At 42.7% G+C, this 14,934-nt stretch overlaps 1 protein-coding gene across 1 annotated transcript in view; it reads right to left on the reverse strand.

Annotated features, from left to right (window-relative positions):
* Window positions 1-14,934, reverse strand: part of NHS (NHS actin remodeling regulator) — a 468,488-nt gene that overhangs the window by 35,947 nt on the left and 417,607 nt on the right. The window contains exons 4-5 of the mRNA XM_086949799.1: window positions 14,726-14,788; window positions 9,460-9,652 (exon numbers count right to left, since the gene is read on the reverse strand). Of these exons, the coding sequence (XP_086805925.1) occupies window positions 9,460-9,652; window positions 14,726-14,788 (256 nt within the window). The remainder of the gene's footprint in view (window positions 1-9,459; window positions 9,653-14,725; window positions 14,789-14,934) is intronic.

Raw genomic sequence — 14,934 nt, forward strand, 5'->3', positions numbered from 1 at the left:
CCACCCTACATTCTTCCCCGCCCGCCACCCAATGCCACCGCCATATTAGTGTGGCAGGGGTACCGCGACGGACGGAAAGAACGTCTGCAGCTTTTCTGCCCGGTCGACAGGGTTTAATATGGTGGAGGTGTCTGCTAGACACCGCCATCCATATCAGGATCCAGGTGGGAGACAGCCTTTCCGCCACGGAAAGGCATGCAGATTTTGAAGTTGGGGGCCCATTGCGGGCCCCCAGGATGTTGGGGAGGGTTAGGGGGTGCACATGGGGGTACCTATGGAACCCCCTTGCATGTGCATGCACAACATGGCAAGCACTGCGCGGTGCCTGCCACGTTGTGCATGCGTTTGCACAACATGCATTTTTGGCATTGCGGCGGGTGATGCTGAATGCACAGCCCGCCGCAATGTTAAAAATGCAGGATGCGCCCGCTAGTGTGGCAGACGCATCCTATTCACCCCCACGGAAACGCCGCACTTATGGTGGGCGGTCCTTTTTTAAGGCAGGATTTGTCCGCCCCCCATCCTAATGATGCCCATAATGTCTATTTTGGAAGGTAGGATGTGCTTACTTTTCTGTGGGCTTAAAATCTGAATTTACCCAGCGTTAGCCACATGTCATAAGGATAAAGGTTTAAGCATATTGCTTTGCTAGGTGAATGTAAAGAACTCCCATCTAAAGGGGTGAAAAGAAGCAGGTGCTTTCACTGCCAAGGACAACCACATGACAAAAAAGCAAGCCTATGCTTCCAAGTAGTGTCAAAAGATAATGGGTGTGGCATATGAGATCAGACACTGGGAAAGATTGTATATGAAGTCTTAAAAGGAAAAAGGGGCAGATTCAGTGGCTGTCGTACTTCACAAATGGTTACTATTTGTCATCCGTAGATATTGTTTATAAAAAGTGCTTTATTAAACAAGTAAATAAGGTATGAAAAGCACCTGCATCAAAGATGTGATGCAAGTCATAAATTTCAAGATCAAACATTGGGGGGGTCATACTTTTGTTTCTGTTAACAGCCTGAGTAAAAGTAAACTAGTCACTCGCAGTGCTTACTTTATCATTTAAAAAAAAAGAGAGTAAGTGCCAGGCCCTTGTCATGAGGCCACTGCAGCTTGCACCATCCATTGTTTCTGCCAGCACTGCCAATAACAGATCCAATAAAACTATTAATAATCACACTCCTAAAAGTGTGACGATTCAGACTATTTCAGGCCAATCAAAACTATAGGGATAGTGTGGGCAGCAGGTAATATTTATTTTTATGGGTTTAATGTATATTGAATTATTAGACACGCAATTGTTGTGCTCATCCCAAAGTGAGACAACCAGCGCCACCATGTGGTGGACTATCATAAGTTTCAGTGTTTACAATTAAGTGCCTGTGCTAAACACCGGAAACCACTATCTCAAATTAAGCACTTGTTACCTCAGTCCGTTCAACTACAAGAGAGAGTATAGGTAGCATGCCCTGATGAATGTCAGGAAATTTTACCCAAAAGTAGAAATATGTTTACACTTTTAGGAAACAGGGTCTGTGTTTTTTTTTTTTAAGTGTGTTAACTCTTATCAAAATAAAGTTAAAAGCTGTGGTATTAAAGCCCCCCCCCCTCCCCCCCCCCCCCCTGCGCCCACCACTTTTTCTATGTGGTGGTTGCCAATGTAATCGCATACAAAGAATTGTTGAAAGTTGGATTAGGAAAATCTGCAAAATGAAGTTTAGTCATGAAGCTATTGGATCCAGATGTGTTGTCTCTCATTGGGGTATGACTCTGGTAGTAAATACGCATGTTAATACTCCTGTTTGTGTACTTGTGGAAAAATATATAGTTAATTTATGGAAAACTAAAACATTTAATAGAGAGATAAGCTGTTAAAGAGATCAAAACGGGACCATTTTTAGACACAGGTGTGTGCCTATAGCGACATAAGAAAATAATGGGGAATAGATGGTTTGTATATCAGGCGCCAATTCAAGGACACCAGATATTCTTGTGAAAACGAATCTATGTTGCATATCAGACCCCAATTCAAGGCCGCCAGATAGTCCTGTGAAAACGAATCTATGTTGCAAATCAGACCCGAATTCAAGGACACCAGATAGTCCTGTGAATACGAATCCATGTGCAAAACGAGATCTTTACATCGACTGAAACCTTAAGTGTGAATATACTATAACTATTTTATGAAGCTTTGCATTAAAGGAAAGTGAGATTCAGCATTTCAGATTATGTTATATCTGATTTGAATTGAAAGTTATTGTCATGACTACATGGGGTAATCAATGCAACTACATTAATTTTGATTTGGGGGAGTCACTTTAACAAATGCGTTTGCGACTAGCTTTTTTAAATTTCCGCATATGCATGTTCATCATATTAGTTGTCACTGTGAGACCCCATGTTACCTGTAAATGACCACGTTGTAATAATCTCGGTCATTCATTTAGGTTTCCAGAGAACGACTGCTTCTGTGTACTTTTTTCCCCTATTCTTCTCAAATTTGAACTTGGTATTATGCCTGTAGAAATGAAACATATAGTGTGCGACTTAAAGGGCCACTCGGTGTATAGTATCGCAATAGATCTCAAAACTCCAGCTGACGTCATCAAACAAAGCAACATCCTGAATGCTTGTTTTGGGGACGAATAGTGACGCAGGCCTGGAAGAATAGAATTATTTGTTTTTCTCTACACTGGATGACCACTTTGAATAGGGAATGGGCGTAAAATACCACGAGAGAGCAAAAGGGGGCGCTCGTGCTGTGCACCGCGGATCCGTGGCGTCTTTGAAGTCATCCCAATAGACAGGGAGGGGGCAGCAACATCGCGGCCGTATGCAGCATTCCCAGGTCACTATAGTGTCTTGTCTATACGTTCCCAGCTGTTCGGATTTCAGTGCATACTAACGGGGGGGGGGGCGGAATCACCATGTTGAACTGCTATTTCATTTAAAAAATCACACACAAAAACAAACACAACAGCAGACGCATGTGACACAAAGAAGCAAAACACAGCCCTACCTTATTTTCAGTCTGACAGACAGCAGAACCCTCTCCTTTTACACTGCAATCGCTGCACACACTACTTGGCCATAACTATCGAGGCATGTGCGCCCCATGATTGTCATGTGACCGACCGCTGCCTCCCTTCATATTATGGCAGCGAGGCGGCTGTCAGTGCGGATCTATTCTACAAAAGCCGGCCTGCTTACACAACAGAACCCCTTCCGTCCCCCCGGGGCACGCGCCCCTTCTGCCTGACAAGCAGCCCGCGCTGGAAGTCGCGTGAGGAAAACGCGCCTTTCAGACGTCTTTCCCCAGGGCAGTTGCAATGATTTTTGCCGCCCTGGGTAAAATGTCATTTCGCCGCTCCTTCCAACAGTGATGGGACCTCCTCGGATGCTTTTAAGAGTCACATGGTGCCGCCCCCTTTAAAGGCGCCTAAGCAGCGCACTACATCCAAGCTACAAGGCTGCTGCCTAGGGTGCTACACTAGATGCCTCAGGAAGGTGCCAGATAATGATTACAACAAAAGGCCGTGTTGCTATAGGGAGGAGGAGTACTCAAACGGTAAACTGATATTTTTCCCTGGAGCTCCAGAGAGCCTTCTACTAGGGGTGCCCCTAAGCTGGTCCCCTACAATCGCCTTGCTGTATACCCACGATCCCCATTTGCCTGCAAATGAAAAGACGCGCTATATAAAACTTTATAAATAAAATAAATAAATAAATGGCTCCACGCTTGAACTGGTGCATGTTTCATGGTGTGTGTGTGCAATCCAGCTTAGCCAGTCTATTTGTGCCAGTGAGTGAATGAATCACGTGAAATAGCTTTGGCGCCATGGAATGCTCATCTTTTTTATTTTACCAATTTCCCAAATCATTTTTAAGCTTCGGGTGGAGAAACCCCTCATGGTCTTCTATATTTTTGGCTCAGAGAGGGTACCCCAGTTAAAAAAATCTGAGACTCAAGGTCATTGTCAACAAGCCCTCCAGACAGGACATATTGCATGAATCCTCAGAGAAGAAGCTCTGGGAAAAGATCCTCTTTGGTCATTGGGAGCCTACCGCTCCCTCCACGTCACCCTGGGAGGTTACAGGTTAGGTCATTTGTGAAAATGGACCACTGGGCCAAGACCTGGATTTCCCTTTGATGATCAGATCCTGTGATTGCTGACAGCTTCATGGCTGATGTCGCTTCAAATGAGGTTATCAATGAGCCCTCATACCAGAGGCACTTCCTACGACACAATCAATCTCTGAGACGCATCAAGGCACTTTCATTGAGAAAGGAAACATGTAACTTGAACCTCTTTGCCTTTTGGTGGTATCTCAGCGTCTTGCGGTGGGACTGGAAACCTCTGGATAGCCAAGTGAGGCTATTTAAAGAGTCACAGAGCCAGATACCTACATCTACAGCTCACCTACGTAAAATCCTAGTAGTGATCCCTGTGGCTGCACGACATATCTCCTTCAAAATGGACAGTCTTTGGAAAATCACTCATAAACCATTAGGGCTGGTGTAATAGCTATGAGAAGTTTCAGGGAGATGTACTTGATTAATCTCAACATGCCATTGGAAGCTTTTTTGCCTAGTGTGTTAATGCAATACATTATTGTAACTCAGGACGGAAGGTAACACAGACAGGGACTTCCTCATTAGCTGATCACTGATACTTATCATATCCAATATGTGTACCGATCACACTTGTGAGCTGCGTCTAGTGTTATTGAAATTGACCTGAGGAAGGCCTTCGGTGAAGTATATTTACTAGGAGACCATGATTTTAAGCTTTCATCTATTTGGGTGCTGCTGACTGTACCTTGGTAAGGAAAATGTGTTCCAGAACAAGACCAGATGATAAAGTAAAGGAGAACATGTTTCTGGGTTTCTCGTGGTAGATATATTTTCCAAATACACTCAGTCAATCACTTTGTATTTGTAAAGTGCTTCTAGTCACCCGTGAGAGTATCCAGGAGCTTGCTGCAGGTCTCAGCGGAAGAGCCAGGTCTTGAGCCCCTTCCTGAAGTCGATCAGAGAGGGTGCGGAGGTGGTGGGGGAGGGTGTTCCAGGTTTGGCGGGGAGGTGGGAGAAGGAACGTCCTCCGGTGCGGCAGTGGCGTATGCGCGGGATCCGTGCAAGGGAGAGGTAAGCTAAAATTGTGTTCCTCAGAAAAGATGAGAGGAAGATAGTCAGTGAGAAAAAAAAATACTTCATCTCCGTAAAATGGACATTCACAGTCTTGTCCTCCTTGGTGGAGCCTGTTCATGACTAGAGAGGTTAGTTCCATCTGACTGTCGAGGCGTCATTAGGTACAGAGATCTGAAGTCGCTACCTATGGACTGCGGATCCCTGAGGTGAACTGGCTCATGGTTCACACAGAAAGCCATGGAAGGAGCACAGGTTAAATACCTGACGTTCAGTGGATCTCATTTAGAGGTTGGGCTGCAGCTCTCGTATTTTCAGTCATGAGTAACTGTCTACATAAGAAGCCAAGAGCTTTTGTAACCACCGAGTCGCTGCTGTTTTGCGCACAAGTCTCTTGTAGAATCAGACTGAGCACTATTTGTACTACCGCAGGTCCGTCTCTCGGGCACCATTCACTGACAACTTTTACTGCCAATACATTAAAATACTGCCAACACAAACCTGTTTACATGGTATGGCCAATACCGCCAACACATTCAAATACATTCAACACAAACCTGTGTATGAGATATGGTCAATGCGGCTGACAAATTCAAATACAGTCAAAACAACTCTGTTTATGTGATACGTCCCATGTCCCCAACACATTCAAATACTTCCAACACAAACATGTGTATGTGAAATGGCCAATGCTGCCAACAAATTCAAATATAGCCAATACAAACTTGTTTACATGGTATGGCCCATGCCGCTAACATATTCAAACACCTCCAACACAACTCTGTTTATATGATACGTCCAATGCCGCCAACACATTCAAATACCTCCAACACAAACCTGTGATTGGGATATGGCCAATGCCGTTGACAAATTCAAATACAGTCAACAGAACTCTGTTTATGGGATACGTCCAATGCCGCTAGCACATTCAAATACCTCCAACACAAACATGTGTATGGGAAATGGCCAATGCTGCCAACAAATTTAAATATAGCCAACACAAACCTGTTTACAAGCTATGGCAAATGCTGCTAACATATTCAAACACCTCCAACACAACTCTGTTTATGAGATATGTCCAATGCGGCCAACACATTCAAATACCTCCAACACAAACCTGTGATTGGGATATGGCCAATGCGGCCGACAAATTCAAATACAGCAGACGCAAAGGTGTTATGCGATTTGGTCAATGTCGCCAACATATTCATATACCTCCAGTATAAATCTGTTCATGTGATATAGCCAGTGCTGACAACAAATTCAAATCCAGATGAAACAAAGCTATTTATATGATTCTGACAATGGCACCGACAACTTAAATACTTCCAACACAAAAGAGTTTACATGTGGCCGGTTAAGTTCATCCTCCAAATCTCACCTGAAACACTTAAAGGATATGTGCTTTATTGGCTGGCACTGAAAGAAAGTGGGTCTGTTGAAGTTTTTCAAGTATTTTTATTTTTCCATGATATATTTTTACTATTGTTATACATGCTTTTTAATGACTTCTTAAGAGTTGCTGAATACAACTATCGTACGCAGAGGCGGACAGTACCTGGTTATACAGAATTATTTGGCTATCTCCTTCTGTGCAGAACCTTCTGGGCCTACCCTTCTGTCTGATGGGATGTGTTATTTGGCAGGTTCTTGGGTATGAGTGCAGAAAAGAGCAGCATCTGCTGTCACATGGCTTATTTCATGGACTTTGCTTCAGCAGAGCTTGCGGAATGGTACAGGATGAAGCACCAGAGAAAACTGACATTTATCATTTGCCAGACTGGTCCTCACTTTGATAGCCTAAAAGGAGAACTATCAGTGCTTAATTTGAGCCAGTGGATTCTGGTGCTCAGCTCCGGCACTTTATCCTCAACACCAGCGCTTTTCATGAGCACCAGTTAAGGACACATTCATTTACGGGGAGATTACGTCATTTGCCCAGATTCACAGGATGTTGAGCTGATGCTGAGACTTGAACCTGGTTCCCCAGCTTTAAAAAGTATGCAGCTATGGCCATTATAACTAGTGTTCAAGTAGACATCTACCTGAGTGACTATGTGCACAGCTATATCTGTCGCAACCATTTTAAATAACACTTTTTGTATTTATATCAACACAAAACACAAACAAATACTCATTGATCTATTTGTTTTCATTTTTCTTGGATTACACATGAAATTTTATCATTACTGGTAAACTGGTTTTTCGGCGGTTACACGTGGAATATTAGAATACCACATTGAAGACTAACTGTTTTTGTCATATTGAAATACGAATGTTGATCGGTTCGTTTTGATTGCAGGCGCTATTTACAAATATAGGCGCTGGTTTAAAATACAGACGCTGGTCCAACAACGGGAAAACTAAGGTACAACACAACCCTAAGTGATGGGTGAGGTGTTTGGATAAAGAAGGAGTGATAATGAATTGATTACGCTTATATATTTTACAGATTCTTTTATTCATGAGCCTGCTGTATATACTATAACAACCTCTGCCTTGGAAGTGAGTAATTTCACACAAGATATCATGAAAGCATGCTCAAGCCACGGGGGGTTTATTTAAATTAAGGAGCCCGCACAGGCTTGTGGTGGGTATGTGGCATGGGAAGTCTGGTTTTAGGTTTTTTAGAAATACTTGCACACTTTGGTCTGGAGACTGATGGCATGGAATGCACTTCTATCACTGTAATTGGCATGTATTCTTGAGATTGGAGTAAGGTAACATTGTGGAACTACGGTGTTGTAGAAAGGTAATGGTAGCTACTGAAGTTATAATAGCAGTTTCGGTTAATGTTGGCTCGCCAAAATGGATAGGGCAACACACGGATAAAGATGGAGTCACGTCATAACAACATTGATTTCTCATATGATTGTGTTGAATGATTGTTTGATTGTACATCTTGAAGAAGTATTCGAATGTATAATTATACAAGATTTTGTATGTTGATAAAATTACATGTGCAATCCGAGAAAAATGAAAACCAATGGATCAATGAGTATTTGTTTGTGAGTTGTGTTGATATAAATACAAAAAGTGTTATTTAAAACGGTTGAGACAGACATAGCTGTCCATCCGAATTAAACCTGTAAGCGTGTCCAATGCTGAACCATTTGTTGGTAAATATAGGACGCCGAAGCCAGTATTTGAGATGCCAGACAACGCTTGGAGACAGGATTATTAGTCAAGTCTCAAATAGGGAAAAGGGCATTCTATGTAAATAAAAGAAAGGGACACTCAGGAGGATTCATGAAAAAAAAGTTGTCACTTACACAATGAGCACAAATCTCTTCACTTGTAAGTAAGGCGTGGCTGCTAATTCACAAACATTTCTGGTTGCCCACATTAGCTCTCTTTTAGGCATTGCTAAAATACCAACAGAAACCATTGATAGACCCCTATACATGTGAAGTACCCCTGTTTTTTTGTAGTATGTGCTTTGAGTAGGTTATTCATGCTCAGGGTGACAACATTGCTGCATGTTTCTTTTATTTCTATTGCTTCTTATTTTCGTTCACTAAACTTATGATGCGTACCCCTTCTGACACCACCCTCCATTTTTAGATTCATGGCTGCAGCACGCTCCACATTTTACCCTAGTCTTTCCAGGTCCGCTAGGCATAAATTCACTGTTCCCAAAAGTATAGCACGTGCACTGTAACAGTTTTCCGAATGCCCCAAAGGATACTACTTCCTCTGAAACAATATCTCCTCATCAGTTAGAACTCCAACTCCTTATCTGCTATGCATGAGTAACAGCCCTTCTCCTGTTTACGAGTAGGTTGCTGTAATAAATAACGATGTACACTGAGGTATAGTAGAAGTCTTCTTTATTCCACCTTATCACCATCACAGGTTCCAGTCAGCTGGAGGCAGCTGTGGAATGTTCATGCATTCTTCAGTGGACTATACCAAACAGGGGCAAGGGAAGGGGGGGGCGGATGGAACCAAGTGACATTACAACAGTTACAGAATGCTGATACAGAGAAGGCCTGTTTACCATAAGCTTTCTCACGTTTTGCATGTGTAACTTAAAAGGCTCTCACTTTCTGAAACATGTGTAACTTAAATCAAAACTTTTTTACCAGAGTAAATCACACATATGCATGGCTTTGAGAATCAGAAATGTAAACACCCCAGGTAATCTGGGTTGGTGCACTGAACTGCATAACATTCACGTGAAAGCAAGCAGAATGTATGGTTTGTAAATGTCATACATGTACGTGTATGCGATTCACACACCATGCCCCTTTGTGGCATCACTGCGATTGCCCCTTTGAGGGAGACCCCGAATATGAAAAGCTGCACCGCACCTGTCACGTTGATGGGGATAATGCAGGAAGAAATCACTTGGGACTCCTGTTTCATCTTCTCCTCTGGCGTCGGGAGTGGTAGTGCTTTGCTCCAGTTGGTCTGCTTGTCTAGGGTCGAGGGAATATTCGGTACCGGGTTCTTCGGCCTCTGCCCTAGCATGACATCGCAGTCATCCTCAGGTGGCGGAAGGGACTGCAAATGAGCAGACTAAAAAAGTCAATCTCCACAGTTCGAAGCAAAAAAGTCCATCAGATAGGAGGTGACAGAAAAGAGAATAAATGTTAAGGTACAGTAGAGAAAATAAGAAGATTCAAATAACAGACAGTAAAAACAGTCCAGAAATAAAGCTAGAGTGCACAGCAGAAAGCGAATACCAGATAAAGTACATTCACACACACACACACTCTTGAAAGTTAGACTAGAATAGTCAGAACAAATTAGATCAGATATAGGAAAAACATTTACATAAAAGAATAACAGGCAAGAAATGGCAGATCCACAGTGGGAGGAAAAGAGCATGGCCTTTTTGGGAATATTGCACAGGGATGCTGCAATGTGGGAGGAAAAGAAAGGGGCCTTTTTGAGAATATTGCACAGGGATGCTGCAATGTGGGAGGAAAAGAAAGGGGGCTTTTTGGGAATATTGCACAGGGATGCTGCAATGTGGGAGGAAAAGAAAGGGGCCTTTTTGAGAATATTGCACAGGGATGCTGCAATGTGGGAGGAAAAGAAAGGGGCCTTTTTGAGAATATTGCACAGGGATGCTGCAATGTGGGAGGAAAAGAAGGGGGCCTTTTTGAGAATATTGCACAGGGATGCTGCAATGTGGGAGGAAAAGAAAGGGGCCTTTTTGAGAATATTGCACAGGGATGCTGCAATGTGGGAGGAAAAGAAAGGGGCCTTTTTGGGACTATTGCACAGGGATGCTGCAATGTGGTCTAGTGTATTTTGCCATGTACAACCCCAACCTAACACACGAACGCACTGCACAGACAACTTCATGACAACAAGTGGGGAAAAGACACAGCCAATGACTCTCAAAGCCACAAAAGGTCAAGGAAACATACAAACGATGGCATATTTTATTAAAGTTGTATTGACATGGTCTACTCGTATACGATGCAAGTGTCATCTAACACCTCTTCCTCTTACTACAGTGAGAGAAGGATACACACCTTCCTTCTGACATTCCAAGCAGTAGTCAGTCAATTAAAGAAAGACACAATCAACCTTTGGTCTTTTTCAGTGTTCAAACTGAAGAGTCCCAGGTCCCTTTGTTGCTCCTGAATCCCAGCTACACTTTACTCCTCTTTCTCGCCACAAAATATCTCGTAACTCAGCTTCCGCAGCGCAGAATTTACCATAGAACTTCCTCTTTCCCCCATTTAAAGTTTAAGGACAATTACATATCAACATATGTTTTATAACTGACCACTTAAGGAGAGTATTTAATTTACTGGAAGGTCCCCCTCGAGCTGTATGTACTGTACGTTTACGCAAGCACTCTAGCCCCCTGTACTTCAGCACTATTCGAGTTAATCTGTGAGCCTCTGTTAGGAGCATTGGTAGTGGGCAGTGTTTAAAAATATTTCTGATCACTTTCTGTACTTACCAGGTCAACATTTTTCCTCAACGCGCAACTGTTGCGTACCCCGCGTATTCTACTTGTCTACCACCCGACGCCATCTACAGAAATGCTCTTGCCATGGTCAGATTTACTGGAGAGCTGAAAGGGTCCCCTTTCCATGCCTCCTCTCCCACTCTGGCTCCATCTTTCTGGTGCTTTTGTGCAGACTCCCAGCAGCACATGAATGGCTCAACCAAACTTCAAGCACAAAAGACCGTTTCCTAGGTAACTTCTACAAGAAGTTTGATGCATGCATGGAGAAAAAAACCCAGACTGCAGTTTGTTGCAGGTTTCTTTTTCTGAACAACAAAGCGCATCTGACTCAAAAGAAGGAAGGCTTGACTGGATGCCAGAAACAATAGCTCAAATGAACGCTTGGAAGGGATATCTATACACACAAAGCATTGGTTAATGCACTGAAATATTAAGAATAGAGGTATTCATGGTGTAACACTATTTTAGAATCTTTTCTTTAAAAAAGGATAGTGCTGTGCTTGGAAGTTGAACATTGATGAGATAAGGTGGTGTCCCTGAGAACATTGTAAACATGATATTTGTAGGTCCTAGTTGTTCTCAGCCTGTTAGCGTTGTTAATGAAGGGTTCTTTCGCTTTAAGATGCAAGTACTACTTGAACTCTCCATTGACAAGCAGTGGGCGGAAAGAATGCTTTGGAAGGTCTCAGCAGGGTGCTGTGTGCCTGCTTTTTAACAAGAGGAACTTTTACTAAGCATTAGTGTAAATTGAGGGTCTGACCCACCAAATGGAGGTTACTTGAAAGGTGTGGGTCTGGCTGACAAACAGCTTCAGCCGCTACATGCCAAGACCTGTTGCTACAGCAACAGTGTACAGTGTAAGGAGACTTGGCACCCCATGGGGGTGATGGATTCATTATATTATTATTTTCATAATGAGATGGTTCCCAATAATGGTCACATTCTTTTATCGTAAAGAAGAGCTGGCTGTCCCAGTTCTCACAACTGGCGCTGGAGGATACATTTGCAACCCTTCGTTCTAAAAGGCAACAAATCAGTAGATAAGAATTTTCAGGTGATGGCAGAAGTCCTTTATTTGGCCCAGTAAGGGCTGTACCCAAAGCAAATCCCTAAACTAAAATCTGTGGCTAGTATCAAGTCCTTTGGCAAGGGGATAATGGCTCCTTTCTGAGTGCAAGACATAGGCACAGTTTTCTTCTGGCAGCCTGGCAAAAGGTCCAACTCATGATGCGTGTGTGGCACCTTCTCTAAATTAAAGATTTCTAGTTTCCCACCCACTCAACATTTCAATTTCTTGCTGGGGTTTGGTAGGATTTATGCCTTCAACGCAAAGTTCCCATTTCTCATTACATTGTTGTCTACAGCAACGTAGATTATCAATGAATGTCACAAATTGCTGTGCCAGGCACCACCTGTTAGATGAAAACTCTGTTGAAGTAAACAGATATCCTGCGGTCTGACAGCTGGTGTGATCGATTGTAAGAAAGGTACAGAGCACAGATACCTTTCCCACATGTTTTTAATATTTCTGTTAAATGTTGGAAGGTGCAATTTGTTTTACTCATTTGCATAAGCAATGTGAGGTTTAATAAACGCCACACTGTGCCCTCCTCATTCACAAATGTTTGTTACACTAATTTAATTTATGACTTCTGTGTTGTGTGGGTTAAGTTACACCTTCACTCACCTGCAGACCCCCTAATCAACCCTCAAACCCACCTCATCACCCAAAATACACTCACTTGCAAGCCTCCTAATCAACCGTCAAACCCACCTCATCCCCCAAAATCTGCCACTGCCTCGCTTCAGCAGGATAGCGACAGGTCAACAACTATCTTCAAGATCAACGAATGACCTTGAGGGGCACATGCAAGGCACACCAGTTACAAAATCTGGAAACTCAAGCTCTGCTCTAAGGAGCCTATATGGTGCTTTGATATCCTTTGCATTTTTTGCTCTCTGGGCATACTTAATAACTATTCATTACATCTGCTTCCTATGATTCCGTACACAGTAAACAGCCTATTTTCCGATGGTGGACCGTGCAAAATATCTTCCACCATCTCCTCTTCCTTTCCTAATCAGTCTCCCACACAATGTCAGTAAAAATAATAAAACCCATGCAGTGTCAAAGTTCTAAAACATAAGCAAAGTAATGGAGGGTCAGAATCATATAAGTCAATGGAGCTTGAGCAATATTAACTTTGATGAAGAGTAAAGATTAAAGAAGTCAGAGTAACCATCAGACATAAAGAGTGTCTAGATCACGGAAGTCAGTGGAGGGTACCAATCTAGATCAAGGAAGTCAGTGGAGGGTACCAATCTAGATCACGGAAGTCAGTGGAGGGTAACAATCTAGATCACGGAAGTCAGAGGAGGGTGCCAATCTAGATCAAGGAAGTCAGTGGAGGGTACCAATCTAGATCACGGAAGTCAGTGGAGGGTACCAATCTAGATCACGGAAGTCAGTGGAGGGTACCAATCTAGATCACGGAAGTCGAGGAGGGTGCCAATCTAGATCATGGAAGTCAGTGGAGGGTACCAATCTAGATCACGGAAGTCAGTGGAGAGTATCAATCTAGATCATGGAAGTCAGTGGAGGGTACCAATCTAGATCACGGAAGTCAGTGGAGGGTAATAATCTAGATCACGGAAGTCAGAGGAGGGTGCCAATCTAGATCACGGAAGTCAGTGGAATGTACCAATCTAGATCACGGAAGTCAGTGGAGGGTAACAATCATAGAAGTCAACGGGTTGTAAAAACTGCAAAACTCTCGATAATGGAGTGTTGCACCATAGAAAGCTATAGAGTGCAAACATTCTAAAACTAATACATTTAACAGACTGACCACAGACTGACAAAATTATGGACGCCGATGCTACTACATCACTGACGATCACTCAGCTGCATACAGTGTAACATCATAGAACATGGGGGTCAAGTCTCCGAACTCAAAGAAGTGAGAAACTCATAGTAATCAATAGGATCTGAAACCCAAAGAACTCAAGAACTAATTGAACTAAATAAAATGTCAAAATCTATGTGCTAAATGGAAGATTAAAATCACAGAAATTATGAGTGTGGCATCATTACAATTCAAAAGCTCTATGGGAACCAATTTGATATGCTTGCTTATGACATCAAAACATGCGTTTGCCTCCTCAAACAGTGCTATATCATCGACTCATGATTTTGCATGCAACTTTTACTTCCTACAAAGATGGCTGTATGCTCCAACTGCAAATTTGTGCTGCCGCAAATGTACACTGACATTAGAAAAAATCAATTTTTTGCAATTAATGGGAGAGCACAACTGCCTACGTTGACCATTCATCAGATCGTAAATGCATTCTTGAAGAATAGGAAATCACCTCTCTTGCGTCTCTTTTACACAGAATCGACATATATGTGGACATATCCCCCATACGCGTGGACTGACTGATCACATCACCAAAACGTACTTTCATTGCATCCTTTTGTCATTTTCTGAATTTTTCTTCAGAATGAAGATATAGTTTGAATCGAGTGTGAAAAAAAGGAGACAGAAAGCCAGGGACAGTGTTTTAGTTGAAGAAGAGAGCGCGAAGGAGACAGAGTTGTTAATAGAAGCTCGCTTTTTTTCCTTCAGGTTCTATTCAAATACCTTTCTACTCCAGGGAGCCATGTGGCAACACTCAGTGGGAGAGCGTGAGCGGGAGCTGTTATACTATGAACACAAAATGGAGGGAAAAAAATGGAAAAATTAAAACACATACATTCAAGCACAATGTGTATGGTAAAACTGTTTGAACCGTGAGCTGCAGGAATTGAAAACATCAAGCAATGGCATAGTCACAGTTTAACCCCTTCGAT

This window comes from Lissotriton vulgaris, unplaced genomic scaffold, assembly GCF_964263255.1.
Source record: "Lissotriton vulgaris unplaced genomic scaffold, aLisVul1.2 SCAFFOLD_370, whole genome shotgun sequence".
Taxonomy (NCBI): Eukaryota; Metazoa; Chordata; class Amphibia; order Caudata; family Salamandridae; genus Lissotriton; species Lissotriton vulgaris.